Consider the following 16,450-nt stretch of genomic DNA (forward strand, 5'->3'; position numbering starts at 1 on the left):
TTATATCCTGTTAAACTTGTGCATGGTGCAGGACTCATTTTAACTTTTAAAGTAGTTTCTAATCTTGACCACAGAATCTTAGATTCTATAGCAGAGGGAGATGCCCATGATCGTTTAATTATATCCTTATTTTCTGTATACTATTCAGATGGAGTTGCATAAAACCATATTTATCTTCTGATAATCAAGTTTTCAAAAGATACTTTATTTAAAAGGAAAACATATATTCATTTCTTGTAACATTACTAATGTGTAGGAAGACCTATTTGTTGTCCATTCAACAAATATTTATCGATGGCCTTCTAAAGGTCAAGCATGACGTCATGTACAAATGCATGCTATATTTACTACATTGCATATAGAGGGCATTTTTAATATCTACACAGAAAATGTCCATGACCAATATGATAACTGTGTTACTTTTCCTTTTGCCACCTATAGTTGCTGATAATAACTTTGATAGTATTCAGAGACCAAACTAAGGCAGTTATTTCCACTCTCACAAGTTCAAAGAAAATATAGTCCCATTGTTAGCCTTTGAAAATAAAAAACTAAGAATGTCAGGCAATATAACTTAATCATTTAAAAAGTATTTCCATCAATTATTTTCAATTGGAGGAGCATCCTCTTGTGGAAATGTTTCCTGTGGAGGGCAAATGCTCTGGAACAATTCTACAAAAAAGGATTTTCTGGTAGAAATGGATTTTCTTGTAGATATCCCTTTGCATTTTTAAGTCATTTTATTTACACTTAGATACTTATTTTAAAAGTCAAAGTTTAATAGGATGTCATTGTTTAATAGGATGTCACTGTCTCTATCCTATATTTTAAATGCAAATCACTTTTCTATGATTTATGCACTTTCGTAATCCAGGGAAATGATTTGCAAATTGAGCTACACAATACACCCACCTGAGGAACTTTTTAAAAATACCTCTTGGGGCTGGCACCATGGCATAGTGGTTAAGTTCAACGCACTCTGCTTTGGCAGCTCAGGTTCACAGGTTCACATCCCAGGCACAGACCTACACCACTCATGAGCCATGCTGTGGCAGTATCCCACATATAAAATAGAGGAAGATTAGCACAGATGTTAGCTCACGGCTAATCTTCCTCAGCAAAAAAATATAAAAAATTAAAAAATCAAAATACCCATCGCTGGGCTTTGTCCTCAGGGATGCTGATGTAATTGGTCTGTGATGGGACCCAAGCAAGAATATTTTTTAAATTCCTCTAATAATTTTAATATGCAGTTTGAGTTGAGAACCTTTGATATAGAACATAGGTTGCAATTTATCTGTGTTAAATTTATAGATTAATATTAAAATAATAAAGTGGTGTATTGTAATTGTCTTTTTAAGTTTATTCATTCAACAAATATTTATTGACTGCCTATTATTCTCCAGAACTTTGGGTGGATGCTTTTGTCTTTCCTAGTTTGTTTTTGGTGAATAAGACATTATGGAATTATTTAAACACCATAAATAACATGTAGGGGAGCTGAATTTATTACTCTGGTCTTCAACAGTGCCTTAGTCTGGATAACATGTGACTTTCTTGGCTTTGTCCTATTTTTCTTTCTATTCCTTCAGTGTGCTAGTACCCAAAAGAAAATCTGTTTAGTCATTATGTGAATTTTGCATAATTTTATCTCATTGATTTATTCGATATATATTTGAGAAGCACCTACTATGTTTCGAGTTCTGTGGAAACAATCTTACTCTTTAATGACTCACACATTCGGTTGTGTTTGATGTGGCATACACAAGCTGTAGGGTACGTAGCAGCAGATAAACACAGTTAAACAAATAACTTCATCAGGGAGGATCAGGGAATGTTTCTCCAAGGAAGTTCCATCTGATATGAGCCAAGAAAAGAGGGGAAAGAATATTTCTAGTAAAGGAAAGAATATATGGAAAAACTCAGAGGCGTGAGAAAGCATGACCTGTGAAATGGTCGTAGCGTGGAGTGAGAGGTGAAGTTACCCTGGCTCTCCTTACTGCGTCACCAGGGGTCTTCTGTACCAGTTCATTTTGTTTTTTTCCTAAAGAAAATGGGGAGCCACTGAAAAGTAATGCATATCACATTATGATTGAATGAGTCCCTCTTAACACACAGATATTATACGTGTATATGTGTATACATTTTCAAACTAATCAGTTGAATTTCCCTCTTAACACACAGATATTATACGTGTATATGTGTATATATTTTCAAACTAATCAGTTGAATTTCCCTGTGAATATATTTGAAGTTCTCTACTGCTTTTGGAAAGAAAGAAATTAGTGATGGGTCCTTGCAGCCATTCAGACAAGTCTGTAATATGTGTGTGGCAAAGCCTAAAAACCTACACAATGTATTTGTTGTATTTCGGTGGCTTTAGCTGAAGATTTTACTCTTATTTTGAGACATTCATTTTTTAAAGTTCCCATAACAATGCCAGCAGATGCACTTAACACATTTTTGGTGCAGAAACTAGAGATATGAATTGAGACTCAACTGTCTTTGGGTGACATTTAAAGTCATGAGATTTGGATTTTTATCTTTCTGTCACGGTGGTATCCCTGGTATCTAAAATCATGCCTGTCATGCAGTAAGCACTCAAAATGTCTCTTGAGTGGCTGAATAACTACAAAGCGCAGAGGCCCTTCATTTTTGAGATTAATTTAATATTGAATTACAATAGGGAGAATAGCTAATATTTATTGAATACTAACACATGCCAAGCACTGTTCTTAGAGCTCTTATATATATTATTTCATTTGATCTTCATAACAATTTTATGAAGTAGTAGTATTATCCCCCTTTTACAGCTGAGGAAGTTGAGGCACAGAGAAACAAGGGGACTTGCCAAGCCTCATAGCTAATACCTGCTGAAGGTAGGACTTGCACCCAGGCAGCCAGATTCCAAGAACCCGGTCCCTTAACCTCACGTCGAATATCAGGAATTGACAGCAGTGACTTGACAACTCTGCCGTGCTCTCCCGGAAGGCAAATAAGCAACACCCCGAGTTGCAGCCCAGTGAAACGCTGTCAGGATGATTGATTCTCTTGTCCCAGAAGAGATGCATTACATTTTCCGCCCAAATAGTTTTTGTCTTTCACATTGTTTATAACTACTTCTCCAATGGCTTGGTTTTTAATAAATTGCATATGTTCATTGCTTCTTTTTAAAGATTTTTTCTGGAGACATTACTTCGTTCATTTTAGGGAAGCCCTGAAAATAATTTGCTTTCTCAGTGTGACTAATTATTTTTGCCCTTGCTAAAGAATTTATTTTTCAAATGGGAACTCAAAATAATGAACTTTCGCTTGTACAACTTTACTGGAGTAAATGATCACTTATCTTCGGAGAGAACAAATGAATGTTCTTGAAAGAGAATAAGCTTCCAAAATAAACTTGAGGAAGAGATGGGATGCTCAGGGCCCGACGGCTTGCTGATGCAAAGAGGAGGACTACCTCTGTGATTCTTTTGATCTTTTGTTTGATTTTGTTTTTAACTTGGGCATTAATGATTTTTTTCTCTCCAGACCATCACTGAAAAACACAAGCTAAATGTTCCTGAGACGATGACCGAGGTTCTGGATGTTTCTGATGAAGAAGGTAAGACTTTCATTCAAATTTCCGTGACATCTGCTGTGGTCTCACACAAGGGCAAGCCATTTTCTTTTTTCAGTGACTAGGCTGGTCAGTCGGTGAGAATGACAACATCTTAACCTTTAAAGTCACTTTTTCACCTTTGTTTCAATAGATCTACTTTTGCCATTTGGGGGAGGGAGGATTTGAACAAGAATGTTTTCAACCGGTATTGTCTTGAATGTCTCACTAAATAGTAAGGCTGGGAAAAGGGGAAGAAACTGGAGATTGGCCATGTGTTAAAATTTCTACCTGATAATATGATTGTTAATAATATATGTTCTAATTATGTTAAATACATTTTTTATTAAATGCCCTAAAGTGTGCCTTAAAGTATCTGTGGTATATTGAGAAATGTCTGCTTTCTGACTGCTTCAGATGTACAGAATATATTTTACATCCAGAGGATAAGAGCCATAGAGAAAGTTAAAAATAGCATGGCAGTAAGTCATACAAATTCAACATAAGAATTTGGTTCTTTAAGTCAGAAAATATGCCCCCTGTAGTTTTAGAATTGATAAAACTTTTCTAAGGCATTGAGTGGATTTCTAAGTCCTGAGAAGCCTGTTGCTCTGGGGCTGACCTGGGGGGAGGGGGAAGGGAGACGGAACATTGTGTTAGACGTCCCCCTAGCAGGGTTTCTGGCTCCCTACCTCTACTTCAACTAGAGTAGTTGACTTTTCTTTTTTTATTTGAGGTTTAATTGACATTTAACGTTATGTTAGTTTCAGGTATACAACGTAATGGTTTGGTATTTTTGTACACTGCGAAATGATCACCACTATAAGTCTAGTTACCATCCAGTAGTTGACTCTTCTTGACCAAAGAAATCTGCTGCTAAAAAATCATGAATGCAGCACATAAAGTATGCAACCAAATTTCGATAGTACAGCTCTCAGTTAAGTCTATATATTTGAAAAATTATTGCCATAAAAGATGGTACTGGGCCCAATGCTAATTACTTTTGTGGAGAATTAGTAAAGGTATTTCTTTAGGTTCTTCCAGATATAATCATAAGGAAAAACTTTACACTGAGATGTCCTTATTTGGAACCAGTTTGTTAAATCAACTGTTGGTAAAGGCGTTGCATTATCTCAGCTTTTAAAAGAGCTTATGACAAGAATGAACAAATGTTGGGTCAAGTGTATGATTTTGAGTAAATTAAAAGGTATTGCCAAAGCCAGAAGTTTCAAGTATTTATTATAATAATTTTGTGTTCCATCCTAATACTTGCCAACTAGTTTTCAGCATTCATATGTGCATACTACATTTTGTTTCATGGGCTCATCTTTCTTATCTTCACTTGTATGTTGAACAGCTTTAAAACAGTTTGGTGACCAGTTTATTGATGGGGAAGTACTTAGCGATTCAGGTACCTTTAGAGGAAATTGTTGGAGTGAGAACTTTTCTTTGCTTTTAGTTTTTCTTAACTGGGGAAAAGCAACTTGCTTAATACTAATCTGTTTCTTTTGAAATAGCATGTGTAATGTGGGTGGAAATATGTATGTGTGCATTTAAGTGTGTGGATTCTATTAACCTAGAAGCTTAAAGCCGTGAATTGCTTATGCTCTTAATGAAACCTATTAACACAATTAAATTATCTGATGACAGCTTGAAATGAATGCAGTTAACATCATTCTTGGGTGAAGGTATATTTTAGGTGTGGTAAAAAAATATATTAAATTAGTAGTTATAATGTGATTTTTTTAAGGTAGCTAGGAATAGACATAAAGTAACCTTTAAAAATTATTTAAAAATTATTCCCTATATGACGAAAAAGAATTTTGTCATATAGGGAAAAATAAATAATACAAAATATTCTATCTAGCAAGTAGGTTCCAATGTACATGTGGTATGACTTTAAGCAAACTTGTTACATGAAAATCTGAATTTATAAATCAGATAAATTAGATAGTGATTATTTAACTAAAAAATAATTTTTTATTTCCAAAATAATTGTTAAAGGATTCCAATAGCTAATGCATTCAAAGTATTTACTGGGTTTATAGAAATTCCATTTATATAAAACAGCCTCTTGGACCTGCCCATTGCATAATATAAGATCTATCTATAACATTCTGTACACTTTTATTAAAACTGTTACATATTAAAAGTTGTTAGTGATAAGAACTCTTGATTTGAGAAGAATACTGGCTAATGATCAAGAATTTTGTGGTGAGAGAAGAAAATTTCAATTTTTAGATATAGCCAAAAACTTAACATTTTTTTCCCAGAAATAAATTCAAGTTGAATAATTTTTATGTAAAGGATATATTTGAGTATTGTGAAGCAACTTTTTAGTGCAAAGAATTAGTATAAAGGGATTTGGCTGGTTGTCATTGCCAACCCTTTAATGTTTTGTGCCATTAAAATGTTTTCATGGAACCTACTGTCACTCATATGGACAGAGTGCAGCCGCATGTGTTTGGAAGGTATTAGCCAATCCCTGTTTTCTTTATAGGTCTACTATTTTAATGATAGTGTGTGTATCAATACTCAAAATAGCATTGAAGCCAAGTATAGATATCCTTTCAGGCTAACTTGCTTATCTTGGTTTATTCCCATGCTCTTGAGATCTGTGTCCTACAGAGGCTGGTCATAGCTAAACGTGCCACTATCATTGAGGAATCTTGTAGTTTCCAGATATCAAAATATGAACTTTACTTAAAAAGCCAGTAATTCACCATCACTATACAGTTAGTAGGAAAGATTTTTCACAGAATTGGAATAATTGGAGAATACAACAAAAAAAAGTTAAGTCCTAAAACCTGGGAGTCAGAACTCTATTAAGTGAATATATAGGTAATGACAGAGAAGGGGTTGTTCCAAGTATAAGATACAATAAGGAAGTTCCTTTTAGGTTTGTTATGATGCAAGAAAACAGGGCTTGCCTTTTGTTCATTTGTTTTACATCAAATAAGTAAGTTGATATAAGGAAGTATGTTAGGGGCCAGCCCAGTGATGCAGAGGTTAAGTGCACACATTCTGCTTCGGTGGCCCGGGGTTCGCCGGTTCAGATCCCGGGTGTGGACATGGCACCGCTTGGCAAGCCATGCTGTGGTAGGCATCCCACATATAAAGGAGAGGAAGATGGGCATGGATGTTAACTCAGGGCCAGTCTTCCTCAGCAAAAAGAGGAGGATTGGTGGCAGATGTTAGCTCAGGGCTAATCTTCCTCAAAAAAAAACGTATGTTAGAGTATAACCGTTCTTCCACAAGCTCTCTGAGTTGTGCAGAATTCTTTCCAAGTCTCATAGAACTCACCCCAAACAAATAAGAGCTAAAAATGTTAATCCAACATCGTATTTTAAAGGAGAGCTTCCTTCCTCCCTCTTTCCTCATTGGCTTGGGTAGGGCAGCGGTTGTACTATTTGCTCATATAGGGAATTTGCAGAGAGAAACAGATGGGCAGAAGGTAAGGTGGGAAAAGAAGATGAGTCTTGTTTTGGATATGCTACATCTGAGATGATTATAAGAAATCCACGAAGCAATTGAATCCAGGATGTGGAGAAGTCCAGGAGGCAATTAAAATACAAATGGGGAGTTTTTTGAGAGAGGTCTGGGATGGATACAGATTTGTGTATAGTCAGTATATAGGTGGTCCTTGAAGTCTTAAAAACACGTGCTAATATGTCAAATAAGAAGAAAGGTCACTTGGGAAATATCAACATTTAAGGAGAGTGGAGACTGGGAGGAAAGACTCCAGAAATAGAGGGAAGGTCAAGAGAGACTTGTGTCAGAGAAATTCAGGAGGGTCGTTTTCCAAAGAAGAAATCACCTCTTGGCCACTGGTTAATTTGTAAAATTAGCAAGCATCTGTTTAGTAGGTTTGACAATGAAAGGAAGAGGAGTCAGTGTGAAATAAAGAAGGACTAAGAGTTGGGGGAAGAAGTTATTGTATTTCAAAGATGGCAGAAAGATGGATGTTTTATCTGTGGAAGAGAAAGGGCTGACAGAGGGGGGAGGTTGAAGATGAAGGGCCTACCAGACAAGGTATCTGGGAAGATGGGAGAAGAAGAGGATCCGAAGGCAAGAGTGGGCTAGCCTTGGACTGGGAGAAATCACCTCGCCTACAAAGATGGGAGGCAAGGATATGATTGTCTTATTTTGGGGGCACATTAAAAACATTTAAAACTTTGAGCTGTATGCAGAATTTCCTAGTTATGGACCAACTTGGGCAATTTTATTTTTTCCCCAAACTGATTTTATATTCTAGTAATTTCCGCAGGCATTTCTGTTTTCCACCTCACACTGCTGATGTGCACTACTGAATAGCATGCTTTATACACAAGTGCCCTGGGAGGGAAATTTTACGGTAGCACCAGCAATATTAGTACCCAAACATGTGCCTTTCCAGCTAATTCTAACATTGAGTTGGGATCTGGCCCCTGATACCAGCGTTTAGGGACTTTGCTTCTTTGGGCCATTTCTCTCTCAGACGTAATCAAGACACCAGGATACAGTCATACATCACTTAAAACAGGGGTACATTCTGAGGAATGCATCGTTAGGCGATTTCGTCATTCTGGGAACATCATAGAATGTAGTTACACAAACCTAGATGGTGTAGCCTACTACACACCTAGGCTATATGGTACTAATCTTATGGGAGCACCGTTGTATATGTGGTCCATTGTTGACCAAAATATCATTATGCAGCGTGACTGTCTATACCTAAGGCCCTCACAGGTGTCTATGAAACCCTGAACTTCACATTTAGTAACATTGAACCAGGAGAGGATTTTTTATGTAGCAGCTGTCTTAGATAACATTGTCACAAAACCATCAAAATGCAGAAAATGAGGAAGACTGTAAATACGGGCATCCACTATCTCATGATCTCAGCGTAAGCAGAGGTTTTTAAATTGTGCCTTGACTCATCACCAGTGACAAAATTTGATACATGTGATGAAAATTTGCTCTTCAGATTGCTTTCTTTCTGTCTTCTAATAAGATTCCATATACACGAGAGGGGCAAGGCTGAGTTCTGGTGGTTCATCTGTATGTTCTACAAGATGCAGCTGCGACACTGGCCTTGTCTTCAGCCTTAGAGTCATTCCAGCGAGGCTTCCTTCCTTTCTTTTTTCTCCACTCTTTCCTTCTCTCTTATAAACCTTCTCTCTACCGAGGGATGACAAGAGGGGAAATTGAGAGGAATAAAACAGAAAACTTGTAATGTAGGCCCTATTTTATTAAGGAGTTTTAAGAACCAAGAAATTGAAGCTTATTTTGAGTTACGTTTGTTCCTTGTGACCATCTTGGCTGCTAGCAGACTGTGATGGGAACTGGCAGATTAGGAGAATCAAGATGAAGGGCAAAAGCAAATTGACTCTGAGGAGGGACAGGATGCCCTAATCTGAGTGGAATTAGGAATTTGATGCCAGAAAGCAGCTACATTGAATTCTTGCAGGTTGGGGGCAAGTTGGGGGCGGGTTGGGGTAGGAAAGTGGAGGATAGAGAAAGAGGATATTCAAGCAGACTTCTGAGTTTTAAATAATCTTTTTGGCCTCTTGCTTAAGGGATCCATAAAGTATAGCTTATATTATATATCAGATCCTGCATTTAACTAGTCCCTTCACTTTTTAATAAATTAGAATAGACTTAGTCTTCCCAACTGTTAACAAAACTCATGTATTTTTTTCTGAAAATCATTTAGGCTTATATCCAAACTAGATAGTGCCTGTGTCTTGGTAAACCAATTCTTAGAATTGGTCTTAGAATTTTTTTTCTCCCAGAAATAAACAAAGGGGATCCTAACATTTGACTCTTACAAACACTCTTATGTGAAGATATACCAATTAAACAAGAGGTGGAAATGGTGGAACAAAAGTAAAAATAAGTACTACAAGGCCTATGTTATACTGTCTGAGCTTCTTGATCTTGTTGCTATGTTCAGACACCAGCTTTCTCCCCGCACTTTCTGCCATTGCTCACCAACATGAACATTTACTATTGCCAAGTGATTCCACTTAGTATTCTCTAAATAAGTATCGCATATCACTCTTTCATTCACGCTATTTTTACTGCTCTCCATGACCCCTTACAGACCAGCCTCTTGCCTGAAATACCATCATCTCCGCCTATTAAAACTGCATCCAAACAAATGACCAGCTCCAATTCCTTCTTCAATGATTCCTTCTCCAGCTTCACTGGAATTTCCTAGGGCTACCACAACAAATTACCACAACCTTGGTGGCTCAAATTTATTCTCTCACGGTCCTGGAGGTTAGAAGTGGGTCCGTGCTAACCTCTATTGGCTCTGGGCAAGAATCCTTTCTTGCCTCTTCCAGCTCCTAGTGGCTGTCAGCAATCCTTGGTGTTCCTTGGGTTGTAGATACATCACTCCAACCTCTGCCTTCACATGGCATTCTCCTCTGTGTCCTTCTCTGTCTCTTAGAAAAGCATGATCATTGGATTTATTTAGTATTTTTCTTATCTCAGTCCTTACCTTAATTATATCCTTACCTTAATTATTGGAGTCCCTATCTCCAAATAAGGTCACATCGTGAGTGGACATGAAATTTGGAGGGGACACTACTCAACCCAGTGTATCATCCTAAAGTGATCTCTCCCCGCTCTGAACCTTTTTGGTTCTTCAAGTTGACCAACATCCTGCATTTTGTGTTTGACTATATTGTTATGTATCTATAGGATGCTATTGTTGTTGTATCTTGTTTTCTGAGGGAACACTTTGAAGAAGAGAATGTACACAAGGGCAGGGGAGAACCACTTTAACAAACTTAATTTTAAAAAATTTACTCATGTTTTCATTAGCAGTATTAGATTTATGAAATATTTAAGTGGAGTAAAATTATATTTATTTCTGTTTAATGTATACATTTTTTCAAAAAATATTTTTTGCGTGAATGAAATTTAGCTCGTGTTTTGTTGGTGTGTCAACACTTTGACCATTTTGTATTAATAAAAATAATAGCTAGCAGTTAGAAATTCCAGCACTCTATTACACATTCTCTATGTTATTTAATTCGTGTAATCAGTGCAAGGTCAATTATTAGTATCATCCGCATTTTTCAGTTGTGGAAACCGAGGCTCAGGAAGATTAACTGGCAAGTAAGTAGCAGAATTAGAATTTGAACCGAAGTCTATCCAATTCTAAAGACTCAACTTGTAATTGCTATTCTGTGTAGCCTAATTCAGCCAAAACTAAATAAAAATCTAATGATGTCCCTGAAGGAACTATAAAATTAATTTTAATCGTGAGACCCTATAACTGTGAAATATTAAATGCATTGATTTTGAGACAAAAATGTAATGGTGGGTAAATTGTGTCTCTGTTTCCTGAATGGTCTTTTGTTCATTCTGTCTTTAGCTTTAAGTAATTTAGAGCACTAGTAATCTTTTGATATATATCCAGGCTCTTAGGATCATATGTACAGAGAAGTAATGAAATGTTTAAGACGTATCCCTCTCAGGCTGTATCTTTGTAAATAAATTAATGTTGATTGAGAGGAATTATTGTAAGCAAATGAGATTAAAATACATGATATTTACCTTCCTTATAGAAATGAAGCGCATTCCTTCGGGCTTTTCCTTATAGAGGTTATCAGGCTTACAGTGTGTGGTTAACGCTCCTAACAAGTCATCAAAAACAGTTTCTCTCAGCTGTGTTATTCCTCCGTTCCATCATGCTAATGGTATATAGGGCATGCCTGTGAATAAGGGATTATTTATTGAATTACCTGAAATCTGTTATTTTGAAAGTGAGCTATTTCAGTTTGAGGGCAGAGAACGTCCCCTTACCATTTGGACTTCCAGATGTGAGCTACAGCATTCGTCATCTCTGCCTGCCACTGCTTAGTTACCTAATTCACTTTTTTCGATGTACTTCACCTTTGGGGAGCCATCTAATTTCCAAGAAAACATTCTTTTTATGTTCTGTAATGTTTAAAAATTAAGTTCCAGTTTGTTTATTAAAATGTCATAATCTGCTCACTTTGTTCCAGTGTTCTTGCCCTAATGTGCATATTTTGTTAATCTTATAAATCGTATTACTCCATTTAACGTTCCTCCTATTTGTTTTAGAGTGGTAGACATTTCTTAGAATATTGCCAATTACATGAAGAGACTGTTGATGCTCGACATTAGGTACAAAGTTGTTGACACTACATATAGAAGCAAGTAGTCTGCCTGTCATACTAATTAAGTTAAATAATATAAGCTATAAACCAGCTATCATGGTAAAGAAATGAGTGAAGAAAATTGACTGATATTGAAAGAATTACAATTCAGGTAATTATTTCTTCTTGATAAGCAATAGGAAAATTAGTCAAACATTGTTTCTCTTAAGTTTTAGCACTTTTTAATTGCATGTGTTGTGTTTTCTAGCGTGCAGTGTTTCAGTGACGTCAATGTTATGATGCTGATGTTTTTCACAATCAATCATTTTGTAGCTGATAATACATCCAACAAACAACTCTTTCTCCGTCTTCCTCTGATTGTTTCAAGGTGATGACACAATGACAGGTGACGGGGGAGAATACCTTCGGCCTGAGGATCTGAAGGAACTGGGTGACGACTCTCTCCCCAGCAGTCAGTTCCTGGATGGCATGAACTACCTGCGGTACAGCTTAGAGGGAGGACGCTCTGACAGGTATTCACACAAAACTTATGTTTGTTACCAGCCGGAAGTGGGTGCAACACGTTTTTATGATGATGATAAAAAAAGTAGCCATATTTATTAACACTTCATAAGTACCTCACTACTCTCAGCAGTCAGCATGTTATCTTACTGCATCTTTAACAACTTTAAGTGCCCATTTTAAAGAACAGGAAACTGAGGCCTAGAGAGATTAAATAACGATAAAAATCAAACAACTAGGAAGAAGCAGAGCCATGATAAATAAAGAGCTCTCTACTTTTAAATATGACGTTTTTAATCATTTGCCACATTATTCTCTAAGCAAATAAAAAGGACAGTTTTGCCTTATGGGCAGTCTTATAAAGTGGCAATGATAGACACTTCCAATCCCTTTGGGGTTTTTGTTAGTGCCATAATGTATGTGAATAAAAGGATGCTGTGAAGAGGGATTAAAAAGAAAAATTCAGAAGGAAGCTATGTTGGAACTGACTTTTTCATGAAAAAGAATCAAAACTGAATCGCACAAGAGCCTGGACATAAAGGCAATCTGAGAAAAATCTGCAGGAGCCCAGGTTTTATCAACAAATCTGGGGAGGTTTCTATAATATTCTGAAACGAAACATCCGTGTTATTTTTTGGTTATTACTAACTAGCAGGACTGGCGTTATTTTTTAGAACATTCCATGGTACCTCATCAAAAGTATGACTGCTAATTTAGGTTAAGCATGTAGTTGTCCATATAGTGTCACGTCTTTCACTAATCAATAATCTCAAATTTAGAGTTTTAGTCTTGGCTCTATTCTGAGCTGTATCCGGCTTATTTGGAGTCTAAGAAATAAACACTTTAAAGAGTAGTCACTTCAGGGCCGGCTCAGTGGCGTAATGGTTAAGTGCACACGTCCACTCTGGCAGCCCACTTTTTGCTTGTTCCTCAAGCAAACAGAGGAAGATTGTCAACAGATGTTAGTTCAGGGCCAATAACCCCCCTGGCCCCCCCAAAAAGAGTAGTCAATTCTAAATGGATAATTAGCAAAAACCAGCTTTTCTTGGTATTTTTCATTGAGCACCAGTGCCCCCTCGCCTACCTTGTTTTTCTTTTAAACAATTGAATATGCATGTAATAAGTACCTTTTTAGGCTGGCTTTGTGGTAGATGCTGGAGTTACAAATATGACTAAGACATGATTGCTAAATTTTTAGTCTATCGAGGTGGGAGAGACACAAGGCTGGTGGTACCCATAGAGTACAGCCGGAACCCTGAGGCTCAGGCTCCTGGAGAAGTTGAGCCCAAACTGAGATGGAATGATGAGTAACGATGGTGAGGGAAGATGGGGAGGGCGTTTGAAGCCTTAATAAGATCACGAGCAGAGGTTCATGGTGTGTGTGAGAAAGAGACTAGTGAGTGCTGCTGGAGGGTAACTATGACTGCCGCGGGATCATATTTGCATTTTGGATGGATCCCTCTGACAGTGAGTTAGAGGAAGAACTTGAGAGGAGAGTTGTCAAAGGGCTGATCCTGGCAGTTGCCACCGTCTGAGAAATTATTGCGCTAATATTAGCTGAAGTTGTTAAGAGAAGACTCGAACTACAGCCTTGGTGGTAGCAGTCATGGGACAACTTGAGAAATGAAAAAATCGAGAGCATATCTGCAAGGTAAAACTGGCCAGATTTGGCACTGGATTTCATAGGGTGAGTGAAGGAGAGGAAGAAGATTGGCTGGGCTCCTGGGCTTCAATGACTTAGATGGAGGGTGGTTCTTGGGATCAGGGTACGGAAGGAAGAGCCGCTCAGGTGGGTGAAAGAAGGGGGTGAGTTTTGACACACTGATAGATTTGGACCTCACAGTCTGAGATTCTTAAAAGACTTCAAATTTCGCTAAAATGAAATGTTTGTGGCTTTGTATGAATTCGTAATAATGTATGAGTAATCATATTACTGTCAGCCGAAAAGCCTTTATTTTCAGCATGGTCTCTCTTAAGAATAAGTGCTTGATTTAGTCCTTTTTCCTTCTTTGAAAGTACTTAGGTTGAGAAAGAATTTAGAATAATACTTTCTATAAAGCAGGGTTCTATGGTCTGATGATTGTACTTGAACCGAATACTTACCAGCATGTAAGCACGGGGGGTATGAAACTAAGAAGACATGGTTGGTTCTCCAGGTCCACACTTGCATTTCTAGAACACCAGATATATTCGTGATCTCCATGATAGAATTACAGGCAGTCTTTCATTTTCATGTTTTTTTTGTTTATTTATTTTGCTTAGACATTTCAATATGTTACCTATTTTCGGTAACCATTTTTCCTTCTCATTATTTCTTTATTTGGTATGCTTTCAATAGTACCATGCCCAGGTAGGTATTATGTAGTATGAAACCATGACCTTCCTGGATGCAGCCACATTTCTCTGCTCACTGCTCAATGTGTGTGTGTGTGCGTGTATGTGTGTGAGTTGGCAGGGAGTGCTCATATTCTAGAATTATGGATTTATTCTCAAATTAGGATTTTTATGTATTAAATTAAATAGCTTTTGAGCTAAAAGGGTGCATATATTACTAGAATGAAAGTCTGTGACATGCCCCAGGCATGACTTTGTCTTAGTGGTCACAGTTTCACCTTGTTATTGATAAAACATTAGCAAGCTTCCCCGAGAGGAACCTAATTAGCTGATGTATAGTTGGGAATGATAGAGAAATGATTCTGATGCCTAACATGTACATGGATGCAGAAGGAAAAAAGTAGGGGCAATATAGGATACATTGAATTAAAACACAACCAAGTTCTGATGAGTTGGATTTTGTGTCCATTTTATTTTGTTATTGCTTACAAATTAAAAATGCTATCCAAATTCTATGTAAAACACTAAACAACAGCAAACCACAGATGCTTCTCCATGTATCAAAGTCAGTACATTGAAAATTTTGGATATTTACTTGTCCAGTAGGGTTTGAAAACTCCATTAATTGAATGTCTATTAAATATTACAGGTTACTAAGATAGTAATTATTATGCTTTCCAGTGAAATTACAGAGTTTGATAGTAACTCCTATGTGTCCATTAAGCAGTTGTACCATAGTGAAAAAAGTATAAATTTAAGACCATAATGAAACTTTTGGCACATCCCTTAGCTGAACCGTAAGTAAAAATTTACACTTCTATGGACAGTGTTATTGTAAATTTATTAAATTAAATGACCTCTGAATTAATTTGAAAAATGGCAACTCCATTGTAAAGTACTTAAATGTGTTTGTGATATTTTATATCAGGATGGACATTTCTGATGCAGGGACTTGAATTATTGCACACCTTTATGCCGTTCACTATTCCTTCAGAGAGAATAATTTGTCTGCTGCTGGGATATTCTACCTTTATTTCATTTAACTAGAGTGTATGACATCATAGAAAAAAGAGCAATTAGAAACTATAAGCATTGATGAAATAACCAATTTGCCTTTTAGCAGTCAGTAAACAGAGTGAGCTAGAATAAAATCGTAGAGGACAGAGGTATTTAGACACATGGTTCCAACTTACTCATTCTCCTTGTCTCTCCAGCTTTTCCTATTCTCTGTCTCCATATCCTAATATGTTTCTTTCTCTCCCCTAATCTGCTTTTTGTGGTTGTAAGTCACTTTGTCTCTTTCTTTCCTTCTTCCTCTGTATTTCTTTTCTGTTGGGGCTTTAGGAAAGATAAAAAATAACACCAAAGCCCTTCTGCCCTCTTGGTTCAAAACCAATTAAGAGATAGACCCAGGTAAAAGGGAGATGGAGATCAAAAATCCACCTTTATTACTCAGGCATTGATTGCAAAATGTGGCTTTATATTTGCAGCCAAATGAGCTCCTTCAAGTCTAATTCCTAGAATAGACAGACATCCACTCACCTGTGGTATCTCCCTGAGAGTGGAAATTGAGACTTGGCTGCCTTCTTTCAAAGTTTAGACATTTACAATGGTGGCAACCACATCACTAGGTCTTATTTAAAGAACCATTATTTACCATTCAGTTTGTTCCCATCCAAGCTAAATTTCCATTTCCCTTTGAAACCTGTGTGTCTGCTATCCCAGTGCTACATTTAAAGGTCTACCTGGTGACAGAGTCCCCACTTGCTTTTATGAGCAGGCATTTCTAGTCTTGTATCCCAATGCCTCTTGCTCCTTTTGTACTGTTCATTCTTATAGATCTAGCACCTTTAAATGTGTGATGTTATAATCTGGATCT

General features: G+C 37.0%; 1 protein-coding gene across 1 annotated transcript in view; it reads left to right on the forward strand.

Moving 5' to 3' along the window:
• Positions 1 to 16,450, forward strand: part of ANK2 (ankyrin 2) — a 223,803-nt gene that overhangs the window by 144,023 nt on the left and 63,330 nt on the right. Inside the window, exons 22-24 of the mRNA XM_046656002.1 lie at positions 3,532 to 3,604; positions 4,956 to 5,009; positions 12,104 to 12,248. Coding sequence (XP_046511958.1) covers positions 3,532 to 3,604; positions 4,956 to 5,009; positions 12,104 to 12,248 — 272 coding nt within the window. The remainder of the gene's footprint in view (positions 1 to 3,531; positions 3,605 to 4,955; positions 5,010 to 12,103; positions 12,249 to 16,450) is intronic.

This window comes from Equus quagga, chromosome 3 (genome assembly GCF_021613505.1).
Source record: "Equus quagga isolate Etosha38 chromosome 3, UCLA_HA_Equagga_1.0, whole genome shotgun sequence".
NCBI classification, from domain to species: Eukaryota; Metazoa; Chordata; class Mammalia; order Perissodactyla; family Equidae; genus Equus; species Equus quagga.